Below are 12165 nucleotides of genomic sequence, written 5' to 3'. Positions count from 1 at the left end.
GACAGGTCCTGTACCCGGCGGTCCAAAAATAGGGGCGCGTTCGATAATAGGGACACAGTTTGTCCGAAAAAATGGTCCTGTTTTCGAAACGTTCGATATGTGATACATTCGATTTTTGAGGTTCCACTGTATGTTGTTTTTACTGCTTAATACTACAAATGCATCAGAAATAATAGTATATCTTACCTTAACTTGTGGGTGCTGGTGTTTGTCGATGATTGCAAAGGCAGAAGAAACTGATTTTTTGAAAATAACATTGTACTTATAGCAAGAGAATAACCTGTTTTCATATCTTTTCATTAAAATTTATTTCAATTAATGTTAATGTTCCATTTACTGTTCTTACAGCTGCTGCTGACACAAGAAGCATTGCTGCTGCTGCTGACACAGGAAGCATTGCTGCTCCTGCTGCTGACACAAGAAGCACTGTTCTTGCTCTACATAAGTGTCAGCACTTGAGTTGAGAAGTGCTACATAAATGTCAGCACTGATTTGGGAAGTGCTACATAAGTGTCAGCACTTAGTCAGGAGACACACTGGTGTATGAGACAGTATATGAAGTGTTACAAATCTTGAAGGTTGACACAACATTCTGTGGATGCAAGTCAGTCATAGTCCACATTGCATTATCAACACTTCTGAAGTAGTCCACATTGCATTGTCAACATTTGCTGCACTGAAACTCGCCTTGATATTAAAGAAAAATTCACATGTATTGTTTATTTAAATATTTTAGTAATTTATTGAGCATTTTTGAAGCTTTTATTATTGCTTACTTTTAGACTGCCCATGTATATTTCACTTGTTTGATAGTAATGTGTATACATTTTTGAATGCCAGTGGTCTTCTAACCATTGTACAGAAATAAAGTAATAACGGATGTAATAGTATGTGTATAGTATCACATACACTTTTCCATAATGTAATAAACAAGTGGTATAAAGCAGCCATTTGTTTTTAATAGTTACAGTGTAGCATCTTTGTTTCTGAATCATTCTTAACTTGATGCTTCCATATTGGAGTTTAGCAGATTCCTGGGTCAACTTACTGCACTTATGGATATTATTTATGATTATTCATATATGTCCTCTATAATATTCATGACTTAATTTTTATACTCAACTGTGTCTGACTTATTACTCACAACTCATGTGCTTGTTGATCATTCTTTGTTTATTAAGCAGTTACTGATAATGATAAAGGTATACTGATTTGAAAATAATATGACATCTTCAGTAATTATATGAACCCTCTACACAAAACTAAATATAAATACATACATTTAATAAATTAATACACTATAGGAAAGTTCCAGTTCACTACTCATTGCCAGATATAATTTGAGCTTTCTTGTGCTGTGTGCATTCATTGTAGAAGCAACTGTTCTTATTGTTATGAATGTTCATATATGCCATATAGGAAATAATTTTAATTTAAATATTTTATCTGTTCTTGACAGGTGAACATGAAGTTCACATAAAATCAAATTATTGGGTAAACAGACACACACAGTAAGGGGAGACATACACGAGATTTCGTCAAGTACGTATTTGATGTATTAAAACAAGAGAGATGTATATATCCTGCTAGAGTCCTGAAAAAACCATATTATTATTCATGTTTATTTTAACTTTTATACAATAATTATCTAGCAGAATATAAGCAAATTGTTACAGAAAGAATCCATTGGTGGGTTTTATTTTTGAATGATTTTTTAATAATATCAAATCAGATCAAATCAAGAGTACATGCTAGAAATAATTAAAATATATTATCAGTATTCCAGAGATTTTAAAGATATATGTACCATTGCAAAACAAAATATAACTGAGAGATCGTAGCAGAAATTATTTTATTCAATGTACTTTCTCAAAAAAATTGTCTTTTGAAATTTAAAGACGGGACAGATATTTACTCTTAAAATACACACAGTTTTACCTTTAAAATAATCGGTAATCTTAATACTGAATCTCAAAACTCTTGAAAGTTAACAAAGAGAATAAAATAATTATCATATAGACGATAAATAATATTGGTCTTGTGTAAAAATTAATCACAGATATTGTAATTAGTTGTGTGATCAGGAGCCACACTAGTGTTTGTTTACAAGTAATTAGTGTAGTAATACAATGAGTGTTCAGACAAGTGAGAAACCTTATAGGTGTCCAAAGTGTTTGAAAGATTTTTCTGACCAATGTGATCTTGTAACACACATGAGGACACACAAGGGACAGAAACCACATCAGTGTTTAGAGTGTGTTAAAGGTTTCTTAGAAGAAGATGACTTAATAAATCACATGAAATCTCATGAAGAAGACAAAAGATACCAGTGTAATATATGTCTAAAAGATTTTACACAAAAACCTAATCTAGAAACACACTTGAAATCGCATACAAAAAAGAAACCATTTCACTGTTCAATATGTCTAAAGGATTTTATAAAGAAAAGTAATCTAGTAACTCACATGAGAACTCATACAGGAGAGAAACCATATCAATGTTCAGTGTGTCAGAAAACCTTCGCACAACAAGGTAATTTAATAACACACAGGAAAATACATACAGGAGAGAGGCCACATCAGTGTCCAGAGTGTCATAAGGATTTTACAGAAAAAAATTATCTTATTATACACATGAGGTCTCACACAGGAGAGAAACCATACCAGTGTACAGAGTGTACAAAGGGATTTTCTAAAAAATCTATTCTTGTAACACATATGAGAATTCATACTGGAGAGAAACCATATCAGTGCTCAGTGTGTACAAAAGATTTTAAACAAAAAAATGAGCTAATTCAACACATGAGAATTCATACTGGTGAGAAACCATTTCAGTGTGAAGTGTGTTTAAAGGAATTTTCCCAAAAAAACAATCTAGACATACACATGAGAACCCATACAGGAGCAAAACCATATCAGTGTACTGTGTGTCTAAAAGAATTTTCACAGAAAAATAATCTAGCAATTCACATGATAACACATACAAGAGAGAAGCCACATCATTGTTCAGTGTGTGGTAAAGATTTTAAACGACAGAGTGATCTAGCAAGACATACAAAAACTCACAAAGAAGAGACATTATCAGAGTTAAGAGTTTGTAAAGAGCGTCTCACAAAAACTAATCAGTAAAAGACAAGAATTCATAGAGAGCCTGAAATACTGACACTCAGTGTTTGTATACCTCATTCATTCTACCTGCTTGCAGGTGGCTCTGCCCCTCAGTATGGCATGTAGCATCTAGCTGCCTGTGACACACATTTTAACCCTAAAACCGCATCTGACATATTCAGTAAGTCAGGGGACTAGATTCACAACTCTGCTATACACCATTTAGTGTTGTATACCTTCAGATTTGCTGTGTGCTGCAAAAAAAATCTACCAGGTGCTGGAAAAAATATGCCAGGTGGGTTCATACAGAAGCATGAAGGGACACTGCCTCATACACACATGTAAACAATTTAACCAGCACCTGTGTTGCCATCCCTACCTGACCTACCAGCATGTGAGGTGTGGAACTACCAGGAAAATGCCTTATATGTTTCATATTTATTATAATTTCATGATAATAATGAAATTCAGTCAAAAAGGAAATTAAAATATTATTTTTATTATAATAATAATAATAGTATCAATTTCTGCTATTACATGTACTAGGCAGCCCCTGGTTATGTAGAGCATTTCCGGCAACTTAGTTTAATCTTATTCCCCAGGATGCAACCCCACAACAGTCTACTAATACCCTGGTAGTTATTTACTACTAGGTGAACTAAGGCAGCAGGTGTAAGGAAACATGCCAACATTTTCCCAATGCAAGGGATTGATCCCCGACTTTCATTGTGCAAGCTGAGGACCCCATCAACCAAGCCATACTATCAACCAAGCCATATGCCAGTAAAGTTAGACAATATGACATGCTTCCATATTACAAGTATCTTCCTTTAAAACAATTCTATTATGAAGATTTCAGTGTATTTATTATTAGAGGACAAAACCAGTCAATAGAAATTAAAGCATATACTATATACACTAATTCATGGTGAATCTTGCAAATGGGGCGGGCTATGACTTACTGTGCTTCTGTAAATTGTAATAGACATTGAAATTTTTTTAAAAATGTTTAATATAACATAAGCAAATTTGAAAACATATATATATGTACACTTACGCTGATGTTGCCAATAAGCGATAATTTTTTACAACTTCAACACTCCATGAATCAGCAAGTTTTCATCCAATTTAATTTTTTTATTCTACTACTAAAAATTTTTTACCCCTTTAACTGTGCTTATATTTATGTAAATGTTTGTAGGCCTCACATTTGCTGCCAGCCATTATTTTATATTTCAGGTCAAGTGTCTGGGTATCATGACATCTTGTCACAGCATTGTAAGAAATGTACAGCAGCCTGGCAGCTGTATGCATTGCAGAGCAGCCTGACAGCTCTATACAATGTATGACAGCCTGGCAGCTCTATACAATGTATGACAGCCTGGCAGCTCTATACAATGTATGACAGCCTGGCAGCTCTATACAATGTATGACAGCCTGGCAGCTCTATACAATGTATGACAGCCTGGCAGCTCTATGCAATGTATGACAGCCTGGCAGCTCTATGCAATGTATGACAGCCTGGCAGCTCTATGCAATGTATGACAGTCTGGCAGCTCTATACAATGTATGACAGCCTGGCAGCTCTATACAATGTATAACAGCTTGGCAGCTGTATATGGTGCATCATGAATGAGAGTGACTCAGCAGGACATGCACACAAGGTGTGTAACAAGCTACTCTGTCTGTGTAAATTGCACTGTTTTCATCTAGGCTTGTGTACATAGTATATGTAATTTTTGGCAATATTCTTGAGAATACACATATTATTGGCACTCAGAAATTCATTACAGTATATACATGTATATGTATTTATCCTGGATTTACTAAGATCAAGATGTGACTTGTTTCCATATTTTTAAAAGTACAGTAAACACTTCATATAATGGACTAACTTGGGGCTTGTCTGAGTGTCCACTAAATCAGCATGTTAAAGAATAACAAATAAATGTATTAAAGTTCTCCATTGTGCACCAAATATAGTAGTGTACACACAGTTTACAGTTTTATGTAATTAACCTTGAAAATAAAGGCATTAAAAGTACAGTTTGGCAAACAGAATTAGTCCATTATTTTAAAAGACTTTTGTTTGTTATATTGAGGGTTTACTTTCCGGACAGCGTCGTACAAGGGCATTTACTATCTTCAGCTAGTATTTTTACTGCTGAATTATATGCCATCCTTACAGCACTTATCCGTATTGCATCTATGCCTGTGTCATCATTTGTGGTTGTCTCAGACTCCCTTAGTGCTTTACAGGCTATACAAAAATTTGATACACCTCACCCCTTAGTCCTCCGTATCCAACTTTGGCTACGCCGCATCTTTACTAAGCATAAAGATATTGTTTTTTGTTGGGTCCCTGGTCATGTTGACGTACAGGGCAATGAACAGGCAGACACTGCTGCGCGGTCAGCAGTACATGACCTACCAGTTTCTTACAGAGGTATTCCATGTACGGACTATTTTGCTGTAATATCTTCCCACCTTCACACCCGTTGGCAACAACGTTGGTCTACTATGCTCGGCAACAAACTTCAGTCTATTAAACCGAGTATAGGTTACTGGCCGTCTTCTTATCACCAGTGTCGAGGTTGGGAGACTACTCTCTCCCGTCTTCGCATTGGCCATACTCGTCTTACTCATGGATATCTCATGGAGAGGCGTCTTGCTCCTCTCTGTGAGAATTTTGACTTTTTGACAACGACTGACTTACTTCACAAATTCTGATACTTTCAGCCCTTTCTACTTGTATCTCTTGCTACCCTCTACCCCCGTACTATCCCCTGCCCCGCTGTTTTCTGTAACCTGCTGATCATCCCCCCTCCCTCCTGCCATCCAATTCCCTTGCTTCCTTCCCTACCCTGCAGCGCTGTATAGCCCTTGTGGCTTAGCGCTTCTTTTTGATTATAATAATAATAATGAGGGTTTACTGTATCTCACACACACACGAGCTTTTAAATCTCTGCACCAAATTCACCTTAAATCAGCAAATAATAGAGCCTACAAGACTGGAGAATTTGCTGGACCTCATTTTCACCAACAATGATGATCTGATATGAAATGTCATCATATCAAAAAAATACACTCAGATCACAACATAATTGAGGTTCAGACATGTATGCACGGAGCCCCAGACCTATATAATGAGACTAGTCACGAGGGAACCTTCACCAAATTCAACTTCAATAACAAAAACATAAGGTGGGACCAAGTAAACCAAGTCCTAAATGATATAAACTGGGAAGATTGACTAAGCAATATGGATCATAACCTATGTCTTGAACAAATTAACTCTGTGGCACTTGAGGTATGCACAGGGCATATTCCCTTAACCCTTTGAGGGTCCATGCCATAGATCTACGGCTTTACGTTGAGGGTCGAAACCGTAGATCTACGCCATGAGCTCAGCTTACTCTGATAAGCTGTGAGTGGCAAATTTTGGCCTTGATATGAGAGAATACATCTATGTGGTATGTGTGCACCACATAAAACAAATCCTGCAGAACACAGTGTATAATGAGAAAAAAAACTGAGACTGTAATTTTTGATTAAAACAGTGACTTTGCAGTGTTTTTTCATATGTTTTTTATAGTTGTATTTGCGATTTCTTGGTCTCATTTGATAGCATGGAAGACATAATACAGAAATAGAGATGATTTTGATTGGTTTTAATATTGGAAATGGCTTGAAACTGAGCTCAAAGTAGCGAAAATGCTAAATTTTTGCCGATGTTCAAGAGTGAACAAATGACCTCACATGTCTAATACACGCTAGCTCATTGATCTAATATACATTCACAAATGTGCTGATATTATTTATACAATTATTACAACATTGCATAACAGTAAATCTTCTATTTTTTGGTTTGAATAAAAATTCATTATGTGAATAAAAAATCAAAATGGAATTCATTAGTAAAGCCTGAAAACATAACTAATGAACAGAGGAAATGTTAGTACCAGGAATGCCTGCATTGTTTATTCTGGACCCTATTTTGAAATTGGAGTATTTTGAACTTTGCATTAACCCTTTGGGGGTCGACAGGTCCTCTCAGAGACTTGTTCTCAGGGTCTGCCAAATTACAAAAAAAAAAAATTATTTTTTCTTATGGAAAGATAGAGAATCTTTTTCCGATCATAATGACACTAAAAGTATGAAATTTGGTGGAAAACTTACGGAATTATGCTCTCGTGAAGTTAGCGGTCTCGACGATGTTTACGCATCGGCGATTTTGCCCACTTTGAGCCCTATTTTCGGCCAATTCCAGTGTACTAGTCGACAAAAATCATAACTATTTTGCTAGAACTCCATTTTTTTCTATTGAATGAGTACAAGAAACCACCCATTTACTGATTTCAACTATCCAGTAAAGCGGTCAGAAATTAGCAATTTTGCCATTTTCACACAAATTTCAAAAGATGCCAATTTCTGAATAGGGTCCAGAATAAACAAGAAAGACATTCCTGGCACTAAAATAACATTTTCTCTGTTTGTTAGTCACATCCCTAGGCCCTTCTTATATTTTTTTGGCTTTCCACTTTGAATTTTTATTCTTGCAAAAAAATAATAAGATTTACTGTTATGCAGACTACTGCATTAGTGTAGAAATGGTATAAATAATATCAGCACACTTGTGAAAGAACATTAGACTCACCAGTTGATGTGTATTGGACGCTTGGCATGATTTGTTTACTTTTGAACTTTGGTAAAAATCGAACATTTCTGCTACTTGGAGCTCAATTTCAAGGTACTTTTCATTGTAAAACCAGTCAAAATCATCTCAGTTTCTCGAATATGTCTTCCATTCTATAAAATGAGACCAAGAAAACTAGAATACAACAATAAATACCATACGAAAATACAGTGCAAAGTCGCTGTTTTAATCCAAAAACACAGTCAAAGTTTTTTTTTCTCATTACGCACTGTGTGCTGCAGGATTTTTTTTATACTGTGCACACTGACCACATAGACCCATTCTTACATAAGTAGGCCTACCAGCTTTCTCTCACTAGATTTGAGGGCTCTAGAATTTAGGCGTACTAGTACGTTAAAAACCCTGGGTCATAAGACGTACTAGTACGTCTGAAACCCCCAAAGGGTTAAATTGGCCAAATTACCATTTTCCGATCACTTTATTTTGTAGCTGAAACAGTTGACTTGGCGAATTCTTGTGCTCAGTCGATAGAATAGAAGTAATACTAGTGAAATAGCTAAGAATTTGGTCGACTGGAATAATGTAATTGGCCTAAAATGGGGGTCAAAGTCCGCAAAACCGCCGATGCGTAAATATCGCTGACACATCAAAATTCACGAGAGCATAATTTTCCATCAAATTTCGTACTTTTTGTTTTATTACCTTCAGAAAAAGATTCTCTACCATTTCATAAGAAAAAAAAACAAAATTATTTTTTCAAAATTCTTGGACACAGGTGCACACTTAGAGATTTGGCCTCTGGACCCTGAAAGGGTTAAGGGAAAGGAGGAGAAGATATAAACTAGAAAGAGAAAGGCGGTCTCTAAACAGGCGAAGGCAAAGAATAACAGAGTGGCTACAAGAGGCCAATATGTATGTAATACGTAGGGAGACACTGGTCAGAGAAATAGCAAGCATCGAACTAAAGCTAAAGGAATGTTACAGGAGTCAAGAAATGCGGGAGGAACTAAAAACCATAAATGAAATTGAAAGAAACCCAAAGTATTTCTTTTCCTATCTCAAATCAAAGTCAAGTCCAACATCCAGTATTGGCTCCCTACTTAAATGGGATGTGTCGTACACAGATGACAGCAAGGAAATAAGTGAGCTATTCAAGTCCCACTATGACTCGGTTTTGCGAGTATCTAATAAGTCTGAGAGTCGAAGACCTAAATGAATTTTTTATGAGAGACAGACAAAATTTGGTAGACACACACCTATCTGATATTATCCTGATGCCCAGTAACTTCGAACAGGTGATAAATGACATACCCATGCACTCTACCATAGGCCCAGACTCGTGGAACTCCGTGTTCATCAAGAATTGCAAGAAGCCCCTATCACATGCTTTTAACATCCTATGGAGAGGAAGCATGGACACTGGGATCTTCCCACAGTTACTAAAAACAACAGACATAGTCTCACCCCAGAAAAGGGGCAGTAAAGCAATAGCAAAGAATTCCAGACCAATAGCGCTGACATCCTGAGAAGCCAGATCACCACCCATCTAGATGCCCATCAGTTACACAACGCAGGGCAGCATGGGTTTAGAGCAGGTTGCTCCTGTCTATCTCAACTACTGGACCACTTTGACAAGGTCCTGGATGCTCTAGAAGACAAACAGAATGCAGATGTAATATACACAGACTTTACAAAAGCCTTTGATAAATGTGACCATGGTGTAATAGTGCACAAAATGCGTGATAAAGAAATACATGTAACAGGAAAAGTTGGTAGATGGATCTGTAATTTCCTAACAAATAAAACACAAAAAGTAGTAGTCAACAGAGTGAAGTCCGAGGCAGCTACAATGAAAAGCTCTGTTCCACAAGGCACTGTACTCACTCCCATCTTGTTTCTCATCCTCATATCTGACATAGACAAGAATGTCAGCCACAGCACCACGTCTTCCTTTGCAGATGACACCTGAATTTGCATTACAGTGTCCTCCATTGAAGACACTGCAAGTCTCTAGGCAGACATCAACCAAATCTTTAAATGGGCTGAAGAAAACAATATGAAGTTCAATGATGAGTAATTTCAATTACTCCAATATGGAAAATGTGAGGAAATTAAAACTTCATTGGAGTATAAAACAAATTCCAGCCATACAGTAGAGCAAAAAACTAATGTCAAAGACCTGGGAGTGATCATGTCAGAGCATCTCACCTTCAAGGACCATAACATTGTATCAATTGCATCTGCTAGGAGAATGACAGGATGAATATTGAGAACCTTCAAAACTAGGGATGCCAAGCCCATGATGACACTCTTCAGGTCGCTTGTTCTATCTAGGCTGGAATATTGCTGCACACTAACAGCACCTTTCAAGGCAGGTGAAATTGCTGACCTAGAAAATGTACAGAGAGCCTTCACAGTGCGCATAACGGAGATAAAACATCTCAGTTACTGGGAATGCTTGAAGTTCCTCAACCTGCACTCCCTAGAATGCAGGTGGGAGAGATACATGATTGTATACACTTGGAAAATTCTAGAGGGATTAGGACCAAACTTACACATGAAAATCATTCCCTACGAAAGCAAAAGACGGGGCAGACAATGCAACATCCCCTTGATGAAAAGCAGGGGTACCACTAGCACGATAAGAGACAACATAATAACTGTTCGGGGTGAAGGCTGTTCAACTGCCTCCCAGCATACATAAGCGGGATTACCAAAAGACCCCTGGCTGTCTTTACGCAGGCATTGGACAGGCACCTAAAGTCATTACCAGACCAGCCGGGCTGTGGTTCATACATTGGATTGCATGCAGCCAGCAGTAACAGCCTGGTTGATCAGACCCTTATCCAACATGATGCCTGGTCACAGTCTGGGCCATGGGGGCATTGACCCCCAAAACTCTCTCCAGGTATACTCCAGGTACATCATATGACTTCTTTGTATATAGTGTTTTAAGGTCATGGTTTGTTTTTAACACACTGGTTGTGTGTCACTGAGGTAGGGTGACTTGGCAAAGACAAAAACTTTTTTTACCATCATTTATTTAATCACTGACTTGCCAGAAGTGTGCTGACATCACAGTTCAGATGACCTTCCTGATTGCAACATCTCCACTCCTCCAGAGTACAGGCTCTCTACTACTCACCTCCAACACTCAAATCTGCCTAACCTGTTTCTCAGACTCCTTTCATAAATGTAACTTTCTTTATGCTCCAACAGCATATCAGGCCATAAACACACTTGTCTCCCTTATCTAACATCCTCACACAAGCTTGTTCACAAGGTGTCCAAGCCTCTAGTATTCAAAACATCCATTACCCTCTCCCTCCAACTTTTCCTAGGACAACCTCCACCCCTCTTTCTTTCCACCTCAGATTTATTCAAATTTCTAGTAATCCAGTTTTTCTCCATCCTCTCTAAATGTTGAAACCACCTCAGCAACCCTACCTCAGCATCCGAACCTCAGCAACCCTACCTCAGCATCCCACCTCAGAAATCCCTCCTCAGCCTTCTGATCAATGCTTTTGGTAACCTCTTCCCCTCCCATCACCTATTCTATAAACTCCTAACTCTCTCCATAATATTTGCACCACACATTGACTTCTAACATGAGATCACTACTGCCTCCAGCCTCCTTCACGTGGCAATGTTTAAAACCCATGATTCACACCCATACAGTAGTGTTGCTACTGCTATATTCTTCTACATTTCCTGTTTTGTTACCATGGATAAAGTTCCTTGTGTCCACAAAAGCCTCAGTGCACCACAGAATCCTCAGTGCACCATAAAAGCATCAGTGCACCACAAGCCTCAGTGCACCACAGAAGCATCAGTGCACCACAGAAGCATCAGTGCACCACAGAAGCATCAGTGCACCACAGAAGCATTAGTGCACCACAGAAGCATTAGTGCACCACTGAAGCCTCAGTGCACCACAGATGTTAGGACCACATAAAAAGTACATTACAGTATATATGTACAGTATAGTTAAGCCAGGATAACCCAAGACAACCAGCCAGAGTGACTTACTCCATGTCTTGAGTCATTACTCCATGTCTTGAGTCATTACTCCATGTCTTGAGTCATTACTCCATGTTTTAAGAGTCATTACTCCATGTCTTGAGTCGTTACTTCATGTCTTGAGAGTCGTTATTCCATGTCTTGAGTCATTACTCCATGTCTTGAGAGTCATTACTCCATGTCTTGAGTCATTACTCCATGTCTTGAGTCATTACTCCATGTCTTGAGTCATTACTCCATGTCTTGAGTCATTACTCCATGTCTTGAGTCATTACTCCTTGTATTAAGAGCCATCACACACAGGTAATAATATTATGTAGCCACATACACAGTGTTCCAGGATAAAAGTAATCAAAAGAAATAAGGGACAACAATATGTGT

General features: G+C 37.6%; 1 protein-coding gene across 1 annotated transcript; it reads left to right on the top strand.

Moving 5' to 3' along the window:
• Positions 1-327: 327 nt before the first annotated feature.
• Positions 328-5103, top strand: LOC138851976 (zinc finger protein 271-like). The gene has a single exon (XM_070081569.1). It carries the CDS (start codon positions 2130-2132, stop codon positions 3126-3128), a length of 999 nt encoding a protein of 332 aa, XP_069937670.1. The 5' UTR covers positions 328-2129; the 3' UTR covers positions 3129-5103.
• The last annotated feature ends 7062 nt before the right edge of the window (positions 5104-12165 follow it).

This window comes from Cherax quadricarinatus, unplaced genomic scaffold, assembly GCF_038502225.1.
Source record: "Cherax quadricarinatus isolate ZL_2023a unplaced genomic scaffold, ASM3850222v1 Contig3164, whole genome shotgun sequence".
In the NCBI taxonomy this organism is placed as follows: domain Eukaryota; kingdom Metazoa; phylum Arthropoda; class Malacostraca; order Decapoda; family Parastacidae; genus Cherax; species Cherax quadricarinatus.
This window is presented reverse-complemented; position numbering and strand designations above follow the sequence as displayed.